Source organism: Mustela putorius, unplaced genomic scaffold (assembly GCF_011764305.1).
Source record: "Mustela putorius furo isolate JIRA1106 unplaced genomic scaffold, ASM1176430v1.1 tig00003845_pilon_pilon_pilon, whole genome shotgun sequence".
Taxonomy (NCBI): domain Eukaryota; kingdom Metazoa; phylum Chordata; class Mammalia; order Carnivora; family Mustelidae; genus Mustela; species Mustela putorius.
This window is the reverse complement of record NW_025421998.1, coordinates 20,458,740-20,486,572: the sequence shown is the minus strand read 5'-3', so window position 1 is coordinate 20,486,572 and position 27,833 is coordinate 20,458,740. Positions and strand designations below refer to the sequence as shown.

Below are 27,833 nucleotides of genomic sequence, written 5' to 3'. Positions count from 1 at the left end.
TAATTCATATATGCACGCACAAACTAATAATGAGATTTAAGAACAGTATTTGATCTCTCTAGTAATCAAAGAAATAAAAATAATTACAAAATGCTATTTTTCAAACCGGTACATTTGGCAAAGACGAAAAGGAATTAGATCACCCAGCACTCCCGTTAAGTATATGGATGGGCTGCTGAACAAAATGTCAACTAGTGATCTTTTTGGAGGAAAATTTGGCAGTAGGTATCAATATCTCAATGTTAATAAATTTTGAACCCGAAATTTCAGTTCTAGTTATTTATACTGTGAAGGTATTTAGGCATCCGTGAGTAAATAATGAACATAAATGAAAACAATTTCTTGCACTGCTGTCTGTATTACCTCAAACAAGAATAGTAGAGAGGATCAAGTACACTTATATCAAGGACACGATGTGATAGTATGTTGCCACTAAACGAAGATGAAAAGCTCCTCATCTGTTGGCCTGTGAAGATACTGGAAATATGGAGCTGAGTGAATCCATGCATGCAGTTTGAATCCATCCGTGCACGTGTATATATGTGGATAAAAACACAGATTGCTTATAAGAGATCAGAGTTAGAAATTAGCTGAAGAGCTCAGTCTGACAACAAAGAAGATTTCATAGGATCTCACAACTCGAGTTTTAAAATTTTCCCACTGAGTATTTCTTTGAATTCCAGGGCATAGAGGCACAGCGCTGTCCCGCTGAGGATCCCTGATGAGGCTGGAACACAGGTGAGGCAAGGGCAGGTGCCACGTCACAATGACTGGCATCGGTCATCTGACTTCTGTTTGGGACAGAATCCGTTCAGGATTCCTGAAGTGTGATGCCACTAGGTTTAGGAAAAGAGAAGGCCATGATAAAAGACAACATCACTGTCAGACAGAGGCTCATGAGGCACAGTGAGAGTTGAGAGCAACAGGAGTAGTTTGAGGGCTAAATTGGAAAAAATGAGAACCCTGTACAGTTTGCATTTCTTTTACGTTCACTTTCTGACTTACCCATCTTTCCTCTGATAAAGAGGCAGATGCTTCACACATTGCTATCATATGTGGGCACAAGATAATATATATGTGCTAAAAGATTAGATAGAAATGCTTTAAGGTTGATACCCAAAACAGGTACCAAAAAGCATACACTCATGAGGTGGGCAGTCTCCCTGATCCCTTGGTGTTTCACAATTGAGAATATTAAACTCCCCAAAAGTTCTGTACAGGAGAGTGAAATAGACCCTGTCAAGAGAAGCAAAGGTCCCCCAAAGGCTTCAGAAAGGCACCAGGCACTCAACCACTGTAATCAGTAGCAGTAATTCAATCCATATGGTGCATATGCTCTTTTTCAAGAGCATTCCCGATAGCAGCTAAGACAAAATAGGTGATGGCAGAAAGTTACTGTAATAATGGAGAGGGCCTCTGTGGATCTAGGGAACCACTTGTCCCACATGAAAAGAAACACGAACAAATGAGATCAACACACTTAAGGATGTATGCCAGTTATTATAATCCACTACTTAAAATATAATGAAATAGGGAAAATGTTTATGTGAGTATTTACCTAGTCTTTAAGGTAGGAAGAGACTGGCCAGGCACAAAAGCACTGTGAGAAAGCCAAAGAAAGATTATCTGTTTTTGTAAGTATATTAATATAACCTACCTATAAAAATTCATGAAAAAATAAAAATAAAGCTGCAACTTGGGGGAAAGCATTTTGCCAAAATTTGAAAGAACTGTAAGGTATTCATCAGAGTGTTCACCCCATTGAAAATAAAATGACTCTGCTAAAAATGTCAAACATACAATTTTATAAATCATGCTACAAGCACAGAACAGAATATTATGTAGCCATTAAAGTTCTGTTTTTGGAAAATGTCAATAATGATCACATAATGTTAAAAGAATAAGAGAAAAAAATTATAAATCCTGTAGCTGTAAGTATAGATCTACTTACATGGGAAAAGATCAGAAAGTATACCACAATAATAATAATACATGACATCAATGTGCCAGGCATTGTGTTATTCTTTATATGTACTATCTCACTGGCATTCCATAACAAACCTAGGAGACAAATACTATCATCACTGCTATTTTTGAAAAGAGAAAAGTGAGACATAGAGAGGTGGTCTCATGCTCAAGACAACACTGCTTGAAACACTGAAGTCCAGAAAGGAAGCCAGCCAGTCTCCTGAGCTTCTGTGCTATGTGTCACCACAACTCCCAAAGATTTAAGTCTCCTCTGACTTCAAAGGTTCATAAAGTATCCAAATATGTGAGAAACAGAGTGGGAAGTTTCTTTTCAAATCTTCTCCGTAAGACTCGAGCAATTCTCACCATCAACACCTGAAAACATTCATATTGACATCTACCAGCTTGGAAACTCTGATCTCTCGACTTCCCGGGTATCCGAAAGTGACATTAAATGAAGATCCAGAGTTCTCAGACGCTATTTCTTTCATATATCCATCACTGCTCAGAGAGATCTCTTTTAAAAGATGAAGTCTTTGGAGAAATTTGAGGGTTTTGTGTGTGTTTCCTATAAGGGGATTGCATATCTGTGGAGTACGGAGCCAAGCTATTTTGGTCTCTGCTCTTCCCATTATTTATTCCCATTCAGATGAAAATTTAAATACAAACTAGCTACCCATTCATCAAAATTGCTTCAAATTTATTTATGGTGCAGCACAGAGGAGCTTCTGGGAATAAGAGTTTCAAGTCTATTATAGTTTCTATTAATAATTGCAGTCACTAATTGCTATGAGAACTTTTTTGGATTTGCTAACATATAGTTAAAGCAAAGCCAATCCAACAGACTGCTAAAAATAGCATTGCATGGTCTCACAAAAGTCATGAGAATTTTGTAAGTTTGGAGGGTGGGAAAGTAGAGACACGGTTCTCAGATTTTTTAAACACTGTTATCATGGATTCAAAAGGCCAAAATTTAGAATTACACTCACAAAGTCTTTATAAATAATCTTCTGGATTGCCTTATTTATTTTAGAATTACCACTTTCATAAGACAGTTTTCACCATAACTGAGATTAGACAGGGTTCCCAAGTGCTATTTTCACTCACTGATTCATTAAACCAAAATGTTTAAAGTGCCTGCTATGTGCCAGGCACTATTCTAGGCACCGGCAATAAAGCAGCAAACAAAGAGGACAAAAACGCCTGTGGTGGTGGAGCTTAAAGGCATTATAGTGATGGTATTCAGCAAGCAAGCATGGTCAAGAATATAATGTAAGATGACGATAGCAGCAATGAAGAGAAACAAAGCAGTTCGGGAGAGATGGCGTACAGGGGAGAGGGGGCCCACAGTGGTACCGAGCATGGTCAGGAAGGCCTTACTGAGAAGCTGACAATTTGAAGACGGACCTAAATCAGGAAGGGCGGCAGCATGCAGCTCTCTGGGGAACAGCACGCTAGACAGGGGAAGCACATTCAAAGGTCCTGAGACGAGACTGAGCCCATATGTGTTTGAGGAACAAAAAAGAGGCTTTAATGGTCTCAGGGGAAGAGTAAGATAAGTCCGAAAAGTAACAGAGAAGCCAGGAGTTGTTTCTTTTTTTTTCCCCCTCAGAGAGACATAGCAAGCAACAAAGGGATGGATAAAATTACCATAGAATTGGGTGCCTGGGTGGCTCAGTGGGTTAAGCCGCTGCCTTCAGCTCAGGTCATGATCTCAGGGTTCTGGGATCAAGTCCCGCATTGGGCTCTCTGCTCAGCAGGGAGCCTGCTTCCTTCTCTCTCTCTCTCTGCCTGCCTCTCTGCCTACTTGTGATCTCTCTCTGTCAAATAAATTTAAAAAAAAAATCTTAAAAAAAAAATTACGACAGAATTTACCACTCAAATGTAGGCATCTTTGCTGGTAAAGATGATAAGCTGACGGGTCACTGGGAACACAGAAGTGGACCACAGCTTTTTAGGCAGCGTGGGGGAATGGACCAGTTGCGGTAGGTATGATGTGCTGGTTTGAGCTGGATCCCTCTGGCTGCCCGTCTCAGATCAGAATGAAAGTGAGCAAGCACTGGGGGGCAGGCAAGCGATCCGGAGCCTGGCATAATCCAGGTGAGAGGCGGTGGCCACGGCAGCTTCTGGATGGGTCTTAGTGTAAAACCAGCGGGACTCAGGGGTTTTACAGAGGAAAGGCAGGCAGAGGAAGAAGTTTTAGGTACTGAATAACTCTATGTCCTCAGCTGGCAACAGTGAAGTTCAGGAGACTCAGGGAGGAGCTCCCTTGCGGGTGGCAGGAGGAGGGGTATGTTAAGTCTGAGACGCCAACAACACGTGGAGATGCTGAACCACATGGAAATTCTGAATGGGGAGCAAGACACAGCAGCTCAGGAGCCGTGGGACTCACCAGCACGGAGATGGCCCTCAAAGTATCGGGATGGAGGACGTCTTTAGGGAGATGGGGCAGAAGAAAAAGAGAAAAGGAAGAAAGGACAGAGCTGAGCACCCCAATACCACGGAGTCAGGGAGGAAAGGAAGACACAACAAAGGATGAGAAGGGGCAGCCTGGGAGAGAAGGAGAAACTGGGAGACGGCGAAATCCCACAGGCCAAATGATTAGTGCGTCGAGGAGAAGCGGGTGATGAACCAGGACAAGTGGCACTTTGGTCCTGCCACGCTGAGAAACAACAGAGGCACTCTGACATCCTTCTAGTGAATACAGGAGTGGTCTGTCTACACTGGCGCATGAAAAGAGAGGCATATACGCATTCGTTTATCTCAGATATTCCTTGCAGGTCAGTAGGGGTGACTGAAGAGGAGCACACACACCCCAGAGAAGCTGGGCTTCTTGTACACATATAGGTAGTCTGCACCCACCCTGCGCAGCTTTCAGAAGAGAATCTGCCATGTTCACCAAACTACAAAAGCATGAGAAATCATTCTTGGGCTGGATCTGCCCCCTCCCCACTCCTAGAATCACTAAACTCTTCCCATCTGAGGAAGGATGCTACGGCACCCCAGAGAACACAGCTTCTCCACTTGGCCTGTGTGATAAACATCACATTTACTACCCCAGAGGTCATTCTACATCTTAGTTCTTAAACATACATGCCAAATACTGTGGCAGTTATCTGCTGTTTTGCCTGACCCACTCCCACTCCCTCTTCTTTGCAAAGATATCCCTCCCACTCCACAACCATCCAAGGGCGAAGGCCAGACCCCAGGTAAGACCATGAGACTTGTGGTCCCAGGGAACAGAGTTCAGGGACACAAGAAAAGAGAGGAGTTGAAGAGGATTCATCCTGTGTGGCCAAAAAGGCCTCAAAATCAGAAAGAAAAAAAAGGGGGGGGGGCCAGAAATTATCAGAAAAACCAGAAAATCATGGTCCTTACCACCTCAATTCCTTTGGCAACTGACCACTCCCTCTTCCTGGATATACTATCATCATTTCTAATATTTGGGTTTTCCTTCCTTGCTGCACATTAACCCACCTTCTTCTTCTTCTTCTTTTTTAAAGATTTTATTCATTTGACAGAGAGAGAAAGAGCGAGAAGAGAGAGAGAGCATGAGCAGGGGGAGGAGCAAGCAGAGAGGGAGAAGCAGGCTCCCTGCTGAGCAAGGAGCCCGATGTTGGACTTGTGGGGCTCGATCCCAGGACCCCAGGATCATGACATAAGCTGAAAGCAGACACTTAACTGACTGAGCCATCCAGGTGGCCCATTAATCCACCTTCTATTAATAAATTCCTTTAGCCCATGTTACCCAGAGCTGGTTTCCATGACTGGAAGCCAGAGTATCCTGGTACACCCACCACTCTCCAGACTCTGGTAGCTAATAAAGCTCATCAATTCGCAAGTCAGGTCCATTTTCCAATAGAAGTAAAAATGGAGGTCTAGGGACAATTTTTATATTGGCAAAATAAAAGCTTAAGAAATTCTTTTACGTGGTAATATTTGAATAACCATTCTTAAATTTTGATTGTAAATGTTTCTTTCACTAACAAACATTTCTGTTGTTTTTTTTTTAAGATTTTATTTATTTATTTGACAGAGAGTGATCACAAGTAGGCAGAGACAGAGGAAGGGAAGCAGGCTCCCTGCCAAGCAGAAAGCCTGATGTGGGACTCAATCCCAAGACCCCGAGATCATGATCTGAGCTAAAGGCAGCGGCCTAACCCACTGAGCCACCCAGGTGCCCCTCACTGACAAACATTTCTAAGAAGAAACATTCTTTTTACTCACTGGAAACATTTATTGGTCTTGAATCAAAGTAATGGATTTTTTTTTTTTTTTTTTGGATGGCTGTTTCACCAGGATGGCAACCAAGCATTTATCTTATGCAAGACATGTCTTCTTTTCCTATTCTGTAGGGCCTCCACTGTTTTCATGCTTGGGAACAACTTGTATTATAGGGACAGGACAAACTTCTTTAAACAAGCAAAAATAATTCAGCAATTCAGGTCAGGCCAGTGGGTATTATTTTAATAATTGAGAAGAGTTTGATCTCCAGAGCATTTACATTTTACTTCAATGAATACAGATAGGTATCCCTTGGGTACTCATTAGTGATGCCAATTTTGGAATTTCATTGGTTGTAGTTTTCTATAAGTTTAAAGTATTTCACAATGTATTTGGAATTGAAGTGTCTGCCTCACAGTTCCCATTCAAAGGCTGAGAGAAGCCATTTGTGTTTGAGAGAAATATTCTAAAAGCTTGAATGCCCGCATCAGGACAGATCACCAGGGAAAGCAGTCTTAATGGCATCCTGTCCCACACCCGAGGCTCACAGACTTGCCCAGCAGACCTACAACTTGACACAACTCCCCACGGAAGGTTAACATGAGAAATGATCTGGTTTGGCCCACCTGAGAAAAGGAAACATCTAGATATAGACCTTCTCTATATTTGGGGGGCAGTATCTTTATAAAACGCACTGTCCTTTTGTTAAAGTCCAATGCGGCCAAGTTTTCTCTCTTGGGAAAAGCATGGGCCTCCCTTCAGGCCCTCTGAGCCCCTCGGGGGGCTCCAAACAGGAAGCTTTCCTGTGAATCTGTCCTCCATTCCCTGGTTTGGTTTCCACCAGGAGTCAGTGGACCTCAGTTTAGATCTGCAGGTTAACTGAGATAAACTATGGTGGTGACAAAGCAGGAAATATTTGCTTTACGAATCTAAGTACCAGGCAAGGGCAGCCCCTGCTTCTGGGCACTTGACGCTGATGGCCTTGCAATCCCTCATATGTCACCCTGGCCCAGCTGCCACAAGCCTAAGGCTGCCCTCTGCCCTCTGTGGCAGGAGGTGAATGATTTGAGGTCAAAAGCAGAAGAGGATGCTTGGCAGTTGCTTTTTTTTTCTTATTCGAATGAGCTCAACAGAAAGTGGTTTTTAGGGGCCCCTGAGTGGCTCAGTGGGTTAAGCCTCTGCTTTCGGCTCAGGTCATGATCCCAGGGTCCTGGGATCAAGTCCCATATCAGGCTCTCTGCTCAGCAGGGAGCCTGCTTCCCCCTCTCTCTCTGCCTGCCTCTCTGCCTACTTGTGATCTTTCTGTCAAATAAATAAATAAAATCTTTAAAAAAAAAAAGTGGTTTTTAAAGATCAGGTGGGAATGCAAGTTGGTGCAGCCTCTTTGGAGAACAGTGTGGAGATTCCTCAAGAAATTAAAAATAGAACTTCCCTATGACCCTGCAATTGCACTCCTGGGTATTTACCCCAAAGATATAGATGTCGGGAAAAGAAGGGCCATCTGTACCCCAATGTTTATAGCAGCAATGGCCTCGGTCGCCAAACTATGGAAGGAACCAAGATGCCCTTCAACGGACGAATGGATAAGGAAAATGTGGTCCATATACACTATGGAGTATTATGCCTCCATCAGAAAGGACGAATACCCAACTTTTGTATCAACATGGACGGGACTGGAAGAGATTATGCTGAGTGAAATAAGTCAAGCAGAGAAAGTCAATTATCATATGGTTTCACTTATTTGTGGAGCATAACAAATAGCATGGAGGACATGGGGAGTTAGAGAGAAGGGAGTTGGGGTAAATTGGAAGGGGAGGTGAATCATGAGAGACTATGGACTATGAAAAAACAATCTGAGGGGTTTGAAGGGGCGGGGGTGGGAGGTTGGGGTACCAGGTGGTGGGTATTACAGAGTGCACCGATTGCATGGAGCACTGGGTGTGGTGCAAAAATAATGAATACTGTTATGCTGAAAATAAACAAATTTAATTAAAAAAAAAAAAAAGATCAGGTCCCTGTATGAAAAAGAACCCTACAAAGCCAAGTGCCAAACAAACATGTCATTGGTGTCGATGATCCCGTGGGAGCTGAGCAGGTTAGACAGTGCAGAGAGCTCTGGACTCAGAATGGGCCACATCCCTCAATGTCACAGACTATCCCCGCCATCTGAGAACACATAAAGGAACTTCTTGAAGGAAGAAATACATTACAAGTAAAGAAACTTCAGTGAAAAATTTTTGAATTATCTCTCTGCCTCAGTTTAACATTCTGCCCTTGTATTTCTCTTCTATTCTAGTTCTACTTAAATTCTATTAATGAACAAACATCTATTAGAGAACAAACTTGCTGTTTACTTAAAAATCTTCATAGAGGAGCACCTGGGTGACTCAGTCACTAAGCATCTGCCTTCGGCTCAGGTCATGATCCCAAGGTCCTGGGATGGAGCCCCGCATCGGGCTCCGGCTCTGTGGGAAGCCTGCTTCTCCCTCTCCCCACCCCCCCACAACTTGTGTTCCCTCTCTCTCTGTCAAATAAATAAATAAAATCTTTTAAAAAAAAATCTTCATAGAAATTACGTTCATCAAAAGGTTATAAATAAATATGAACAGAATCTGTGAATCACTCTTTTATAGTTTTAGTTGTCATCATACTTCGAAGGCACGTTAACTCTTTCAGGTCAACAGTGTACTAAGTGATATCCAGAAGATAACTGTGTCTTGGACAATGAATATTTAGGACTGAAATTCTGACTTTGTTTGGCACAGATATCATCTCTCTGGTTTAAGTCTGCAATCTTTATTTTAAATAACAAAACTGGTTTTTACTGCTCTCTCTTCTTTCTTAACATGTCTTTTATCATTTCTTATTATTACCCCTTTCCTGAAACAAGAGTGATTTCTACAGATAAATGTATACCGGCTAGAAGCATGGATTCCAAAGCAAGACAGACTGAGCACTCCTATCTAACAGCTCTGAAATCTTGGACAAAACACTTAACCTCTCTGGGATTCAATTTCTGTATCCATAAAAGGAGGATAATAGTACCTACCTCATGAAGTTGATGTGAAAATTACATGATTAATACATGCAAAGATTTTAGATCAGTGCCTAGCACACACTAAGTCCCACTTTAGAGTTTGCTATTAATATTGTTGCTATTATTTCCAAGGCCTTGAGTTGCCTTTTTTATTTTTTGATAGTATCAGTGCTTAGAATGGGAATGTGAAGCCACTTTTTCTAAAAGAGGCTAAAGCCCGCTAATCTCTGTATATTGCTCCATCACAAACACTAGACGTATAACTTTTTTTTTTCTCCCCCAGTATGAGAATGCAGGAAGTGTTTATGTGAGAAAAGGAAGTAAGAAAGGAACTGGAACTATGATCATAGGATATTTCAACATTCATAACAAAGGTGGCCTACACAAAAAGATGATATGTTCCTAAAGGTAAGACTGGAATGCCTGTTTCCTCTGTCAATACACAGCAAGCAAGAGAAAGGACAATGTTGGATTCAGTCCTAGAGGCTGAGCCAGACAAAACAAGCAAGGTTAAGGGTGGGGCAGAGCTCACATTCATAACCATATCACACATCTAGGTATTTTAAATGTCAACAGGATTTATATAAAGTGATGCTGCATTTTGGAGAAAAGGCCGTCTCGAAACAGTCTGGTGAAGGAAAGTAGCATAAACTAGAAACTTCAGAAACTGAAGGCCAGGAACAGGTTACCTTCTCAAAGCACTACTAAAAAGTTAATATAAAATGCACTATTTTTGCTACCCGCAGAAGTAGCACACCTTGAGGGATGTTTTTAAAATGTATTATCAAGGGACGCATGTGTGGCTCAGTCAGTTAAATGTCTGCCTTTGGCTTAGGTCATGACTCCAGGGGTCCTGGGATCAAGTCCCACATTGGGCTCCCTGCTCAGCAGGGAGTCTGCTTCTCCCTCTGTCACTCCCCCTGCTTGTGCTCTGTCTCTCTCTCTGACAAATAAATAAAATCTTAAAAAATAAAATAAAATAAAATGTATTATCAAAACTATCTTAGATAACATCCTAGTTCCACCAAAGTGGCCGAAAGCAATTCTATGGGAAGACCAGAGCAATTCAGAACTTGATACAAGAATTGTGACAGACCTGGGGTGCCTGGGTGGTTCAGTGGGTTAAAGCCTCTGCCTTCGGCTCAGGTCATGACCCCAGGGTCCTGGAATCAAGCCCTGAATCCAGCTCTCTGTTCAGCTGGGAGCCTGCTTTCCCTCCTCTCTCTGCCTGCCTCTCTGCCTACTTGTGATCTCTGTCTGTCAAATAAATAAATAAAATCTTAAAAAAAAAAAAAAAAAGAATTGTGACAGACCTAAAAGAGAAGGTAAACTGGGTTTTCTGGGCATTTAGAATAATTAGGACTATATTCATGTGCACATAATAGGAAACTGACTAATTTTTCCTAAGATAAAAGAAATCCAGAAGAGATAATCCAGGGCTGGGATAGCTAGTCAAATGTACAAATAATAACAAAGGCTCCTTCTTGGGGCGCCAGAGTGGCTCAGTTGGTTAAGCGTCCAGTTCTTGACTTTGTCTCAGGTCATGATCTCAAGGTTGTGAGACTGAGCCCCATGTTTGTCTCCACACTGGGCGCTGCTTAAGATTCTCTCTCCCCCTCTCCCTCCACTTCCACCGCATATGTGTGCGTGCTTTCTCTCTTTCTAAAAAGTAAAAGATTAAAAAATAAAGATCAAGGTTCCTTCCCAATTCCTGGTCCCCACTTACTACGTGACCCTCATCCTCAAGGTCACGGGATGGTTGTACCACACCATGTTTAGAGGAAATGGGTAAGAGTAGAGCAAAACCCAAGTATCTGTGGAGTCTTTTTGAAAAAAAAAAAAAAAATCATCTTTATCAATTTTGTCAATAACCTCTATAAAGATCCCATTCAGCAGACTGCCACTTCATCTTACTAAATTGTATTGTCAGGGAGCCTTGGAGGTGAGTATTTTTAATTGAACACATAGTGGTTCTCAATAGAATCAGTAAGAAAAGGAGTGTCAGTAAGGACTAAGTAGACAACAAGCAATGTGTGTGACATAATGAGGCATTCTGAAGTCCTACAATAGGATAGCCTTCCTCTACTACTGTCTAGGGAAGAAGAGGTCAACCAGCCCAGATGTGAGTTGGCTGGAGAAGCTTTCCTAGATGGATGCTGGAATCTGCCATTGTGATCCTCTAACTCCAAGCTCCCAAACAACCTCTAATAGTCACTTGCCTACCCATAAAAACTTTCCTCCAGTAGACAGACAGAAGGAAGTGGACATCCAAAGCCTTTATACTGACGAGTGCATTTTTTATTGTAAATGAACTGACTTTCCACTTCACCACCAAACTGCTTGTGGATCTAAGTTTCCTCAATTAGTCCTTGGGGACCTGGAACTCTGGGTTCATTATTAAAACCAATCTCTCTCAGTCGAGTTTGGCTAAAATAGTTTTGTATTTTAAAATCATTTCACAGGGGCTGAAGACATACATATTATAGGATTTGACAAAATATATTAAACTGATGTCAATATTTACTTATCTTGGCATTTTTCCCAGAATATACTTAAATACACAAAATTTGGTCATTATTAGGACCATTAAATAAAGAAAAATACTCAATTTAGGAATAGGGAGGTTTGAGTTAGGAATGGGCTAAGTTAATAAATGTTTTGTTTGGACTAAAACCATACTAAAACTCTTAATTCTAGGCAAGTCATATATGTATTTTGGCTGGGAAGCCCTTTCTGATCATATGTACTGAATGAGGAATTGTTCTTTTTTTTTTTTTTAATTTGTATGACTCTCCTCAATAATTAAAATGAAATTTCTCTTGAAATATGTCACATATTGACAAGGCATAAAATGGGCATGCATGGGATAAATGGCTCCCAGCTCCTACAGTGCTTCAACTCTCCTTACCTAATGCTGGGTGATTATACCAGATGATAAGAGCTACTACTGAAAAAGTACTTATTGGGTACCAGGTACCTCATAAGCATGACCTCAGTGGGTGACCGCAACCCTGAAATATGAATATTATTATTTTTAAGTTAGAATCAGAAAACTGAGATTTAGTTGCTGAAGGCAAGCAACTAATAAGTGGCAGAGAAAGGATATATATAGGCGGTTCTCTTTGCTGCCAAAGCTTGAACTCTTGCCACATGGCTGTGCCTCCTGGGATGGTCCTTTGTAGTGTAATAACTCTGAACTCTCCGCCAAGGCATCTTTAAAGTTCTGAGCTGGAACAGACAATGCCACAAAACAACAAAATTGATCTTGCTCAAGAAAGACTATGGTACTCCCCTCAGAGCAACACATCTCCAATCTAGTGTTTGCTTTAGACCAAGGCCCCTACTCCCCTCTTTTTGACCTGTTAAATGCCAGCAACCAGAAGAGATGGCAGCTCTATTTCATACCTGGGCAACTGCAGTTATGAACCTTGGTCCAAACCAGCAAGAAAATGAGAAGACTTGAGGTGACTGAGGTGATGAGAGAGAAAGTCCTTCAGTTTACTAGATGAGATTCCTTGCACCCAAGCATTCAGAAATCTCCAGGTTGAGCTGTCTCTCAGATTCAGGCTAATTTAGTACACGGTTTTCTAATTTCTATAACTCCCTACCAATGTGTACTTCTATACTCTTGTGCACAATCTTCAGAATCTATAGTCTGGCCAAAATAAGGGACAGCGGGAAAGTGGCAGACTCAGAAGCAGCCACAGGCTTGAACGTTCTTCCAAAAGATTTTACAGTGTAGAAGGAAGGGTCTGCTTTTCTTTGAGGAGTGATTAACCCATATTTTTTTTAAAAGGGCAAGTGTGTGTCACAGAAACACAGCACTATGTTTTTAAGAGAATGATACAAAAGCCTACACATTCACTGATTGCAAATATCCAAGGAGTATGATAATTGCTATAAATCTGATATTTTTCATGTTATAGTCAACGGAGAGAAAAATAGAGATGGTATCAGAAGATCTGAAGAGAAGAAGGAAACAGAGAAAGAACAGGAAGAACAAGAGAAGAGAGTGGTAAAGCAGGAAAAGGGAAGAAAGAGGAGAGGAAAAGCAAGGACCTGTGATATGGTGGAAGGGAGAAGATGAAGAAAGACAATGAGAAAATTTAGGAGGAGGAAGAAAGGACCAAGGAAGAGAACATGTGAGATACAGCTGGAAGAACAGACAGAGCAGGAAAGGCAAAGAAAGTCAGTTCTGAGGTGAGTGCAGCACAAACTGGTCAACTATGGTCCTCCCCTCCTGTCACTCGGTACGTGGGCATCTGTATACATCAATGGCAATACTCATGACTTCTTCACTAATGGCAAAGTCTTCTTTAATCAATAAAATTTAATTTATTGTCTTCCAAATAAAGTTTTCTCTACGGAAAGGTAATTTAGTATGAAAGGGTAAGTTGGGTTTCAGTGTCTACTTTGGAAAATCAGAGTTCCTATGACTATTTCTTTGTGGCATCCAAAAGCTACCTAATTACCTTCATTTTGTTTTTGGAATGATTAGAGCTGCCTTAAGCCACACAATGACATCTGTATATGTTCGTACTGATCCTTCTACACATTCCTACATCTGGTGTTACATTGGTTCCTACGTGAGATTGAATAAAGAAGGAAAAAAATATGTATACTTTTAGCAAAGCATATCTTAGAAATAATTGGTTAACCCACAGGCACAGCATTCAATCCTTTAGAGGCTCTCTTGCCTTCAATGAGAAGGGCATGGCAGATACGCGGGCAAAAATGACTCTCTGAGCTATACAACTGAAACCAAAGTAAGATCACCTCAGGGGGAATTACCTGACAGCCAAGACTCATTTTTTAGAAAAAATACACCATTCTTGTGTCTGGACAGTCATTATGAAAGCTTCATATCTGAGAATTCAATTCCAATTCCTGAAAATGTGTTTTTAATACTGTTTTGCTTAAGCTCAATAAGATGGAAATTATACAGTTTGGTTGTTTAATAAATCATTCTAAAATCAGTGGAGTAGATTAATCATCCAAATGTTTCTTGAAACCAAAATATTTAAATAAATGAATTTCTCTTTTTATCTCTGTTATGTCGTTACTCAGACGAAGCCTAAATCATTTCTCTTTGTTCATAGTGAACCTTCCATTCTAACAGAATGCCTACCTACCTTCTCTTCCTGACACAGTGTAAGGCCACCCACTTTTGCTATTCATATATTACATAAAGAACTTTTAAAAATGCTTAATAACGTGATATTTTGCATGAGAATACTTACAATTTTTTAAATGCCAGTGTTCAAAAAGTGCTGGTTACTCAATTTATTTACGCTTTTCAAATGTAAAGATTGTATGAAATATTAAGAGTTCAATACATCAGCAACCATCGGTTAACATTAAAGACATAGTATTTGAAATAATCAAAAGAACAGTTATGGCTTAATATGCAATACATTCTAAATAATTGATAATGTAAGGTTCCCAGGTCATTCTATACATTTGATCAATTCCAGAGAGGGAAAATATAAAAGAATACTTTCAGGGGCGCCTGGGTGGCTCAGTGGTTAAGCCGCTGCCTTCGGCTCAGGTCATGATCTCGGGGTCCTGGGATTGAGCCCCGCATCGGGCTCTCTGCTCAGCAGGAAGCCTGCTTCCTCCTCTCTCTCTGCCTGCCTCTCTGCCTACTTGTGATCTTTGTCTGTCAAATAAATAAATAAAATCTTTAAAAAAAAAAAGAATACTTTCAGATCTATTCTTTTGAATGAACTAATTTATGAAAAAAATTTTTTTTCTCTTTTAAAGACCTGAGATCATGAGTCAGACGCTCTATTGACTGAGCCATCAAGGCACCCCTAATTTATGAAAAAATTTCAAAGTCGATAGTGTGGACTTTAAAATCTTGTCACAATGCTTATCACCTACTTTTTAAAGGTGAAAAGAAAAAAATATGGGAATAAGATAGTTCTGTCAAAAATATATGATTACAATTATGCAACATTATTTTTTCTTTAATATTTTTAATGAAAATAAAAACAGTAGTTTAAAATAAAGAGTTATAAAAATTGGAGAGAATCATATAAAGCAAGATTTATATGATGTAAGCAATAATCTGAACCACATAGGTAAAATATGTTTGAAATAAACTATAGAGAGATGAAATATACAACAAGCAAAGCAAAATGCTTTAAAACAGTTGATTTTCACATACAAGTAGGACACCACTGAAGTTCACTTATAAATTACAGAGAGAAATGATCCTTAGAGTTTAAATGTGCTGATTCTGGAATCTGAGACAGGTAAAGGACAAATAACCACACACCTGATCAAACAATACAGTTACCTTAGCAACATGAGATTACTTTAATTCAAATGATAATACTATTCCTTTGAAAAGAATTTTATTTGGAGTATATTACCGAAAATTATGTCTGACATATATCATTCCTATATTTGAAAGGTCATTACCTCGCAATGCCTTTGAACAGTGATTTTTAAATAGCAACTGGTTGATTCCAGAACACATATATTTATACTAGTGATACTGTCAATGGTTACGACAAAGTGCTCTTTCTCCAATTATATCTTCTACATTTAGGTTAATGCTCAGTTTTAGCAGCAGGAGCTGATTTCCGCAGTCACCCCATAAAATGATTAAATAAATAATGGAATGGAAACATAGCATGCAAGAACTACCAACCGTGCTACGAAACACAATACAATCCCCCTTTTAAAGCATTATACCGTATCAATAATTCAGTTCTGCTTAAGACAGAATTTTTTACCCCCACCAATATTTTAGAACATTTTTTCACTATAAGAGAACACTTCCTCCACCTTAACACCCCCTTAAGAACAGGGATTCTAGTCTATTTCTGGATTCAGATAAATTGTCTTATCCGAGCTCAGGCACTTTCCATAGACTCCTTTACATACTCTTGGCTTTCACAGATGCTTTTTCTAATGTCTGACCTCTCCTCTCTGATGGTGGCTGAGTAAAGCCAATCTTGTGAGCAGGTAGGTTATTACATGATTTCAAGGGTTTCTAAAAGTCTTTCTACCCCAAAATGTATTATCTGCCTGCTTAGTGATATTTAAAATTCTTCTAAACAAACAAAAAAGGGGGGGGGGGACAACTTTCTACCATTATAATTAAGACTGTGGGAGAATTTAATGTTGATGAGTCACATTCTCTACAAATCAGTTGAGGGAGGAGGCTGCAAACAAAAATGGATAGGTAGATACCTGAGAGTAAAGAGGAGGAAGAGGGGTTATTGTGGGAGAGGAAAAGTGCAGACATCAACTCGACCTTTGTATGTTTCACAATACTGCCCTGGTCCCCAGCAGAAGGAGCAGGGAATTGCCAGGCGTGTCTGGGAAAGAGAAATGGCCACCTGGCTAGACCAGCTAGGTTTCCATTTTCTATCTTCTTGTTATTTGCAACCTTCTACAAAAAAATTCAGGGCTGGTTGTGGAAACCAACCATGTTTTGGGACTTGTACAAAAACAGTAAATTCTTAAGATAAAAAGAGGTTCTGATCCCAAGACCTTTCTAATTCAACATGATGTATATAAGACCTCCTTTTGCTGAGTTTCTGCGATGTGGTATACTCATGCAAGGACACCATAGTTCACTGTGACTAATGATACCATCTCAAGAAAGTCATAGATGACAGAATTTAAAAGATGGAAGAAGATGGGGCACTCAGTCAGTTAAGCATCCAACCCTTGATTTCGGCTCAAGTCACGGTCTCATGGTTTTGAGATTGAGCCCTGCCTCAGGCTCCCTTCCTTCTCCCTTCCCCCAACTCTCTCCCTCACTAATTAATGAAGAATGAATAAAAGAAAAAAAGTGATATAAGAAGATGACAACAGAGGTACCAAATGACACCCTTTAGGATGAAAACTAGGAGAAGTAACCACGTACTGTTTATAGAGTTGCCAAAACTGCAAATACATAGATCTACTAAATGCTGGAAATATATGACAATTCTGTTAGACATGCAAGCTTCAAATGCTCTAGTATTAGGTTTTTGTTTTTGAAAAGGTTTTCTTTAAGATTTTATTGATTTGTTTGAGAGGACAGAGAGGGTGAGTGTTTGAGCAAGCAGAGGCAGAGAGAGGAGCAAAGGGAGAGAGAGAAGGAGACTCCCCACTGAGCAGGAAGCCTGACTTTGGGGCTGGATCCCAGGACCCCGGGATCATGACCTGAGCCGAAGGCAGACATTCAACTGATGGAGCCACCCAGGCACCCCAAACGATTTTCAATAAAATCTTTAAATAAAGATGACATATACAGAGACCTGTAATTTTGAACCACTTTTATACTAGACTGACATTTGCCTCTCCATTTCACATGCTGAGCTCTGTCACACAGCAAAATCTCAAGGGGCAGCTGACACAGTCTGATCTACAGTCATGTTCCATGTTAGGGACATACCACTTCTATCTCAATGCATTCTCTCAGGTAAAGAAGGTGACAACCATCAGCCGTACCCAAACACCATTCCTCCAAGGGATGAGTTCAACATAAATCACAGATAAGACTGATTTGTTCTGATATAATTGTTACCTTTAAAGATTGAGAAGGTTAGAAATAAAATCTCAAGCTAATATTTTACAGATTTCTGAGCTTTAAAAATTTTTGGCTGAATGACCTCCTATTTTGGTCTCTCATAAAATGAGCCAATCAGAAATGTGTATTAGGTTAAGTTTTTCCATTACCAGTTCAATTCCTAAAGATGCTACACAATTAATTTTAAGGTTTATTTTTAGAAATCTGAAAGAAAAAGAGACACCGGAAAGCATCACTTCGTTTTCAAACAATTCTTCAATCTGTCGAACATTTTACAGGGAAAAACTCTTAATGAAGGCCTGTTTCAAGCAGGCAATTTCGAAGTCTAAGTATTTGATAAAACAGATAATGGGAATTTAAAATATGACATGAACAGTTCTCAACGTTTATAACAATTTGACCTTGTTGAAGTTACATAATAAAACTTCTCTACCTTTTCTGATGGCAGAAAAGTGGAAGAAATTGAGGCTTCCCACACAATGTCCAACTTGAAGTATTACACTTTTTTCTTACTCTCTATCACTCATTCTTTTTCAGACTTAGGGATGTGATTATGGTCGGTCTTTGGCTGACTTGTATTTGCTAGCTTTATAGCGAAAGCAAAGTCTAGGTCACATTTTAGTATTTTTAAGTTTTCTTCTGTGCTAGCATCTTACAAAGGATGTGAAAAACATTAGAAAAAAAAAAAAAAACAGGGCTTTGTATTATCACATGGTCTTCCATCACAACCTGAAAATCATACCTTTTAGCCCAGCTCAGGCTCACTTACCTACCACTCTCCCTTAGAACTAATGACAGGCAAGCACCTTTGCTAAGGGTCATACCAAGTGACAAGCTCAATCAATCAGTCTTAGGGTTAGGTCTGGGTTACCATCAAACTGGCTGGTCTTGCCACTTAAGGAGTCCCGGGACCTTAAAAAACACCAGAACATTCTTGGGAAGCGAGCCTGGGAAACACTTTATTAAAGAAGGGACTAGTTACAGACAATTAATTTTTCAAAGTCTAAAATTCCACCAAATTAGACTCCTGCTTTACAGACAAGGCTGCCACCATGCCACAAGAAAGTTGTAAAAGCACTCTTGTAAACCTCCGGAAAGCATTTATTTATGTAAAACATTTTAGTGTAGACACAAAGGTGTTTTTCAGAAAACAGAAAACTTAAGGACTCTTATTGTTTTTACACGCATGTTTATCTGAAATGCCAGCTGCTCCGTGTATTATCTCCTGCTATGTCAATAATTGTTAGCCTACAAGACATCGAAACCATGAGATTACTAGGCAATAGTTTCTATTTGGTTGGGTGTAAGTATTTTTGCCTTGAAATTCTAATCAAATGGTGCCTGTCCCACCTTAGAAACACCATGGAAGTGAAATATTCAGAAGTGCCAGAGGAAATAACAGAAAATAGTATCTTTATCTCCCCACATACTCGATTTACTAGCTTAAAACAGCTAAAATACATGCATGCACCATATAAAATTCTATTTCTTGGAGCTATATTTTACTTCCTCAGCAACGTTTAATTTCGATGAAGGGCTCCATAACGATCTTTTTTTTTTTTTAAGATACCTTTAAATTATAAGGGGCTTCCAGCCCTCACCTGGAAATTAAAGCTGTGCAGATAAAAGACAAAGTCATCAATACACAACACAGAGGTCACTTTAAAAACAAGCAGCACGTTAAAAGTAGGAGGAATTTGTTAAAAACCCATCGATTACGGACATTTTAAGGGACGCTTCATAAAGCACAGAGAGCGCTGGAAGCTGCCGCTCCATTTCAGGAGGGCCGTTGGACACTGGATGAAATGGGGGATCCTGGCTGGCGAGCAGCGGGAACTTTGCAGCGGGCAGGCGACGGCGCGGGGCAGCCGGGGACCGGGGCGCGCCAGTCTGTCACCAGCCCGTCCGCAGAGCCCGGCGCCAGCCCCAACGCCACCCTTCAGGGGGAACCGGGCAGGACAAAGGTCTGGAATCCGAGCCCCGGGGTTAGGGAAACAAGACGCACGGACCCACTAAACGTGTCAGCGGCAGGGACGAGGAGTGAGGAGGGAAAGATGCCAACCCCCAATTCTCAGGCGTTTCCCCCCAAGAACGGGCTTATTACGAGGAGATGCGTGAGGGGAGCGTGTACTGTGTGGCGAGTAAATCCCAACTCGCGACTCGATCCTCACTAACTTTGTTCCCTGTCCCTCCACAGAGCGCAAGGTTGAGGGAAGGGCTCTCCTGGCTCCCGTTTAAATGGCCCCTTGGAAGAAGGAAAGGGATAAAAAGCTGCGCTCGCGGGCGCACCGGGCCGGGCGGCGAGCGCGGAGCCGCTGCGGTACCTACCATGATATTCTTGTCCCGGTACGTAGTAGGTGGGGTTGCCCGCAATGTGCAGGGAAATGAGCACCTCGCCCTGCTCCCCATCCCCTTCCAGCTCCCCGTGGTGGGTGCACAGGAAAAAGAAGGGCGAGAAGCGGGGGTAATAGCCCACCGCCGCGCGCGCCCTCAGCGTCGCCCCCAGCAACAGCGCCAGGAGGAAAGTCTGCGGGGTCCAGCAACTGCGCTCCATGCCGCCGCCGCCGCCGCCGCCGCGCGCCCCGAGCGCCGCTCGCTCATTCAGTTTGGGAGGCGCCGGGACGGAGGAGCCACGCGGAGAGAAGGCGAGGAGGCGGCGGACGCGAGCAGAGCGGGCTCGGGCGCGGAGCCCCGGAGTTCCGCGGAAGACCGCGGCTCGCAAAGTTTCTTTGGGCCGCGGGAGAGCGAGACCCGGGCTGCGGGCTCCGAGAGCGCGTCGTCCGCCGCCTCCGTGCGCCGCCGCAGCCGCGCCGCCTCTGCGCGACGCCCCTCGGCCAGGCCTGGGAAAGCGCCCGCCCCCCTCCACACCTTCTTAAAGCCCCGGGCGCCGAGTCTCCCCCCGCGCCGCTGCCACACGTGTCCCGGCCGCTCCCCCGCCCCCACGCACCGCCCCGCGCGCGCCCGCCCGGCCCCCGCCCTCTCGAGCTCGCACGCCCGCACCTCGGGAGACGCGGGGCGTACACCTCCCGGGGCCCCAGCGCAGCAGCGCGCTTCCCCCCCGGAAGGACCGCCGAGGGGCGCGATCCGGAGGAGGGTGTGGGTCTGGGGGTGCTGTTGGGGGCCACGGGGGCCGTCAATCTACAGCAAGGGACGGAGAAACCTCGGAGAGAGAGAACCTCCCGCCAGCTGTCTGGAGGAGCACAAGGAGAAGACCGTCCCCTTTGGCCCTCAGATTTCCCTCTTTTTCCTGAGAGGAGGCGCGGGGGAAGGAGAGGGCTGGTGGGGCCGGCGCTGGCGGCGGCTTCTTTGTCTGCGCCGTCTGCGTCCCCACGCCCCTCGGGGCTCGCCCGCCTCGGAGCCCGGGCGGCCTGCACTTGTTCTGGGGATCCGCCCGCGGCCCCGAACCGCGAGGGGCCCCTGCGCTCCCTTCCCATCCAGGCCTCGCGTCCCTCCCGCTGCCCCCCGCCCGGTTCCTCGCCGCAGCGACAGAGCCTCATCTGTAGCCGGATTTTAAATGAGATTAAGCGAAAGTGGAATTGGCAGCCTCGAGTGGTGCCTGGAAATGGTGATTTGTGCTGCTCGGGTGTGGGGGAATTGTGTGGCAGGAAGGGCTGGCGGAGCTGAGCCCCGACAGGCGCTCTTCGCTGGACTGTTCGGTTATTCATTGCTGCTGGGTTCTTCAGGCGGAGAAGGTTGTAATTTTTAAAATCCGTGTTTATTTCCTTTAAATGTCAGCTACGACCAATGTCCCTGAAATGGGGGAAGGGGAAAACGTTCTGGGGAGATGCTGGCAGGGGTGATTGAAGCGGGTGGTAATGAGCTGCTGCACAGGAGACTGCGGGGAAGTGAAATAAAAAGCACGTTTTTTAACCGAGGACGGCTGGCAGGAGCCCTGCGGCATCCGGAGATGGGGGAGCTGGATTGCCAGGTTTTAATGCTTCTCCCCACCCACCCCTGGCTTACCACCAAGCCCAGATAAACCCGCACCTACAGAAATGAGTAGATTATAAAACTGAAAAGAATGGTGTCTTTGCCTATTTGGGGGTGGGGGGGTGCGAAAGACAGGGGCCAGGGGGAGACGTTTGTAGTCATTTAGGTTGCAAAAGGAAGAGATTGTTTTTCTTCCTCTTACCCAGACCGAGCTCACACAGGGCCCCACTTCTAGCTGCCTCCTGGTTTTCCTTCCTTTGAACCCCCCGAGGGCCCAACTGTTATATATATTTGATGTAATAATAATCGTTACTCTGAAGCTCTGGGCTGGGTGTGGGGTACATGGGCCTGTAGGTAAATTACCACATATAATACTCACACCACCCCCAGAGGCCAAAATTATCCCCATTTCACAAGGGAGTGAACAGTCAGAAATGTTAATTTGCCCAGTATCAGTAACAATCAGTAACAAAGGCTGGATGCAAGATAGCCCGGCTGCTGGCTCTAGAGGCTCTCACCCAGAACTGCCCTTAGCTAGAAGGAGAACCACCACCACCACCTGTCCACAGCAGGCAGTGTCGCCCCAAACAGAATTACAAGAAACTCACCCCACAGCTGGCATGACTGTTACCGTGTCTTCCTGTCCAGTTAGGTGAATATAACCTAACACAAAAGGAATCACTTCTAGAAAGAATCCAAAACTATTGCACATTTTTAGCTAACACTTAAATGTTTACTTGTGCTGAAGTGCTGTCCTAAATACTTAATAGATTCAGCTCTTCTAATCCTCATAACAACTTTATAGGGAAAGTACTATTAATATCCTCATTGTTCATATTATGAAAATGAAGCACAGAGAGGTCAAGTAACTTGTCCAAGGTCACACCGCTGATAAGTGAGAGAGCTGTGACTTGAACAGTCTGATTCCAGAGACCCAACACTTAACCACTGTAAACCACTTCTAAGGAATGCATGCTGATGTTGTTAGAGGGATGGGGAAATAACTCTTCTTTGCTCATATCTGATTACCTCATTAAATCCTTACATTACCCTGTGAAGTAGATATAGTTATCCTCACATTTTAGAAGAGAAAGTTGAGATTCATAGAAGTTAAGTGATTTGTCAAGGGCACTCAGTAGGAAGAGGGGTCTGAGATCAAATCTGACCATGCTTGTTTCCAAGGTTGCTGCTTAAAATAAATTGTCTTTAGGGGCACCTAGGTGACTCAGTCAGTTGAGTGTCCAATTCTTGATTTCAGCTCAGGTCATGATCTGATGGGTTGTGAGATGGAGACCTGAGTGAATCTCTGAGCTCAGCGAGGAATCTGCTTGCGATTATCTCTTTCTGCCCCTTACCCCACTCACATGCATGCTTGCTCTCTCAAATAAATAAATAAAATCTTTTTAAAAAATTGTCTTTAGTAAAAGCACTGATAATTGGTCCAGGACATAATTGGCACTTAATTCCCAGAACATTGTCAGTTCCCAGAGGTCCCCTCTTTCTGTTCTGTAAGAAGTACTCTTTTGTGAGTCTCTTACCATGGGTTTCTTAGCATTCAATTTATGTAACAGTTTATTTTCCAATCTTCCCCCTTTTTTGTGCTTTCTTAACTTTTTACAACATTACCTTGCTATGTGCATTTTGGTGACTTTTATACTCAACTACTCAGGCTCAAATCTCTGACTTCAGCCCCATGGTTGATCATTAACAGGCACAGAGACTGTTTAAATAATGTCTTGAGTGGTGCTGAGTTGCTTAAGAAAAGGGTAGATGGTGGTACACCCCACTTAGCAGTCCCTTGGACAAGCACCAGTACTTGTCCTCTTATAGTAACAGAAGTCCAAGTTTACACATCTCTGATACTGTCATGGTTAAACCCAGTTCAACTAGCTATTAGTAATACATTTTAATAATCTTAAAAATAAATCAGGAAAATACATGAGGTCTATATAGAATCACCTTGAACATAAGGAATTAGCATCTTCCTAGTAGAGCATTTTAAGTCCCACAATAGGAGGCAAAGTAGGTTACAATTCAAAATTTCCAATTTCCCAGCTCCTGTACTAAGTCTTAGGTCTTATTTCTACTTAGTAAATCACAATAAATATCTTTAAGAATATTTGGTCCAGAAAATCTACAAGCTTTCAAACTAAATAGAAAAATAGAGAAATGTTTTTTAAGGAAAACTGGCTTTCATCAAAAAAAAAAAAAAATCTGCAAAAAATAAAAAGTGGTGTCAGGGGTGAATAATGAGTAAATCTGTGGGAAAAGGAGCTTAAACTGTGGCAAGATTCTTTTTTAATTACAACTGCTAGAAGTGGTAATTAGCCTACTAAAAAAAATTACACTTAGGCATTCTTAGACTATAAATCCTTTCTTGCTGATAAGTAGAAATCATTGCCCAGTATTGAATGTGAAGAACCATAACACAATGGGAAATATATATATATATAGTAAATGTATATGCATATAAAATCAGATCTACAGCTTTCAAATCATTGGGAGATGACGAATCCAGATAAAATACAAAACAGACGTTGAATTATATTTAAAAGTTGCAAGAGTTCACTCACTGTCTACCTTTTACTGATCTTTTGAGCCCAAGTAGCGAATGTTTTGGTATGTGTGAGAAAGGAAATCTCTACTCTTATTTAGTATGGAAAAGTTAAGCAGAAAGGCTATTAAATTTTATATAGATAGGTTTATATCTATCTATATATTAGAGAGAGAAAGATGCTGATATATTTGATGTCTATGGAGAAACAGAACAAACTGGAATCAGTCCATTCTTTGAACTTTAAAATAGTAATAAAGAGACAAATAAGAGGAAACCCTTCCTTACAGAGAAGTAAACTTCTCAAACCTATTACTTGTAAGACATGGTACAATCTGAAGAAGTTAAGACTCTCCAGTGAAAGAAAGGTTAGCTAAGTCTTCAGGGAATGCAGCTCTACTGGGATAGGACAGCCTCTGATGAGCATGTCCTACCAGAACATGTTAACTGCACATCAAATTTAAATATGAAGATGAGATAAACCATGGGTCAATAAAAAGTCATTATATCATAACATTTCTTAAAAATATCTCAATTCCTCAACACTAAAAATCCCTTTTGAAAAAGCTTCTCCACTTTCAGGGATCTGTACATTCTGTTTCCTCTCTCTGAAACGTCCTTCCCAGTCCCTGTGCCCTAAGTGCACACCCTCAGCCTTCCCTCCTCCACCTTCCTCCTCACTTGGATGCTGTCAACTCATCCTCCACATCTCCACTGACACGTTTTTGCCTGAGAAGACCTTTCCTGACCCTGCCCTTCCCCCATCCTAAATCAGGTTCTCTAGAGCTGCAGTGTCCGTTAGAGTAGGCCCTCACCTTCATGTGTCTATTCAAATTGAAATGAAACAGAACTCAAAATTAAGTTTTTCAGGTACACTAGTCACATTTCAAAGATCTAATAACTACACGTGGCTAGTATTTACTATACGGGACACAGCAGACTTAGACTAGGCTGGTTAATTTATGTGTCAACCTGACTGGACCAAGGGATGCCTGGTAAAACATTTCTGTCAGGGCACTACCGGAAGAGATCAGCACTTCAATCAGTGAACTGAGCAAAGCATATGGCCCTCCCTAATACTGGTGGGCATCACCCAATACACTGAGGCCCCTAATAGGAAAAAAAAATTTTTTAAGTAGAGGAATGGAATAAGTATTTCATAGGAATTACTTACTCTGCCTTCCTGCTTGAGCTGACGCATCTATCTTCTCCTGCCTTTAATCATCTGTGCCCCTGGTTCTCAAGTTTTTGGACTCAGATCAGGACATACACTATTGGCCTTTAGACTTAGACTGAATTATATACCATGGACTTTCCTAGTTCTCCGTCTTGCAGATGGCAGATTGTGGGACTTCCCTGCTTTTATAACCACATGTGCCAATTCCTATAGAAATCTCCTCTTATATATGTCTAGGTAGGTAGGTAGGTACGTAGATAGACAGACAGACAGATAGATATAGAGGTATCCTAATGGCTCTGTCTCTTTGGAGGACACTGTCTAGTTCACAGACTATTTCCATCATCCCAGAGAGTTCTACTTTAGCACTGCCCTCCACGGAAAGGATGAATGAATGCCCCATCTAACACATTCGTTTAAGCATTTAGTCACTATAGATGAAGCACCCTCTATGTGCCAAAATGCTAGCTGCCGTAGACAGGGAGTGAATACGTCAATACAGTTCCCGCCCTCAGGGAGCTGACAGTCTGGTACTGAGGACTGAAGAGTAAACAAGTACGAAAAACAACATAATTTCCGACACGGGTCAATACCGTGAAGAAATAAAACAGGATGATGTGGCGCAGAGTATTGAGGGCAGGCAGGTTCCTTTGGATTGAAGAGGCAGGGAAAATTGCCCTGAAGAACGAAATTGGAGTTGAAACTTCTTGAGTATGGGAGGGCCCACCATGTGAACGTGTAGGAGGAAAATAGTCCAACAAGACCATGCAACTAGCATGAAGTCCCTAAACCAGGACCATGCTGGGGATGTTCAAGGCTCAGGAGGGGCAGCAGGACAAGGGAAGAGTGATATGGGACAAGGCCAGAGAAGCGGGTAGGGACCAGATCCCATCAACTGGATGGGGAAGATTTAGGTCAAGGAGTGACATGATCCAAAGGAATAATGGATTAATTATTAAATGCCAGAAACCTCTTGAGAAAAAAAAAATATGCTCCTAAGTTTTCCCTGAGATTTAAATAAATGTGCCACATAATATTTTAATATAATTGTCTCTTAGCACAGTTTCTGTTACAGTATAGCCAAGAACATTCTTCACTCATTCTTTTATTCAGCAAATATTAACTGAACAGCTATTACATGCAAAGTACTGCGTTCGATCCTGGAAAAACTGGTGAACAAGACAGATACAACCTTGCTCTGTAAATCTTACATTTCGGTAGGGAGAGATAGGTATCAACATCGATTACTACAATCAGTGAGGGACTTAGAAAAGTGATGCATGCTTTAATGGGGAATAAAGGGAAACGGAACAGAAGAGATTTCCCTGAGCAAGAGGTTGAAGTTATGATTTAGGAGCCATTAGTTGGGTAAAAAGGAGGAAAAAAACGTATTTTGGGCCAAAGCACCTATGTGTCAAGAAGAAGTCGATGGGGGGCACCTGGGTGGCTCAGTTGGTTAAGCAACTGCCTTCGGCTCAGGTCATGATCCTGGTAGTCCCAGGATCAAGTCCTACATCAGGCCCTCTGCTCATCAGGGAGCCAGCTTCTCCCTCTGCCCCTTGCCCCTTTCATGCTCACGCTCTCTCTCTCTCAAATAAATAAAATCTTAAAAAAGAAGAAGAAGAAGAAGTAGTCGTCGATGGGCAAAGCAAAGTGGTGGATTCCACGCCTGAAAGAAGGTAGGTGCTGATGGAGGAAAGAGCATCACAGGAGACTGGCCCTGGTGAGCTGTGAGCACAGCAGTGGACGCCTGGGGCAGGGCATTTTCAGCCCCGGCAAGGACAGTGGTCTTCTTGCTGAAAGCAGTGGGGAGACACAGAAGGAACTGTAAGCAGGAACATACCCCGAAGTCATGGTCACACATTTGGGGGGTCATCTTGGTCATCTTGGGTCATCTTAGAGGGCAAGAAGGCAGAGGCAGGGAGAGGACTCAGATATGGTACGAGTAGCTCAGGTGAGAGATGATGGTCTGGGACGAGGAGTGGGGAGGAGGGTGGAACTGAGAATATTTAAAAGACCCACAGCCCCACGTGATAGACTGAATCACTGGACACAGGGCTAAGGCAAGAGAGAAGACACTGCCCAGTTTTCAGGCTTTTTCCAGCTTAGTGACTATTGTTGTTAGATAAACTATTTTCTAAATACTTTTTATTAAGCAAACTTTTTTTTAAAAGATTTTATTCATTTATTTGACAGAGAGAGGAAGAGGGAGAAGCAGGCTCCCCACTGAGCAGGGAGCCCTATGCAGGACTCGATCCCAGGACCCTGAGATCATGACCTGAACCGAAAGCAGATGCTCAATGACTGAGCCACCCAGGCACCCCTTAAGCAGACCTTTTAATGAAGTATCAATGTGCACAAAAAAGTGAGCAAACCATGAGTGTAGAGCTTGATGCATCTTCACCAACGG

At 42.5% G+C, this 27,833-nt stretch overlaps 1 protein-coding gene across 3 annotated transcripts in view; it reads right to left on the bottom strand.

Annotated features, from left to right (window-relative positions):
- RELN (reelin) overlaps window positions 1-20,605 on the bottom strand; it is a 495,439-nt gene extending 474,834 nt beyond the window's left edge. For all 3 annotated transcript variants that reach the window (XM_004739578.3, XM_004739579.3, XM_045089693.1), the window contains exon 1: window positions 20,091-20,605. In XM_004739578.3, the coding sequence (XP_004739635.2) occupies window positions 20,091-20,316 (226 nt within the window). In that variant the 5' untranslated portion in view covers window positions 20,317-20,605. The remainder of the gene's footprint in view (window positions 1-20,090) is intronic.
- Window positions 20,606-27,833: the final 7,228 nt, after the last annotated feature.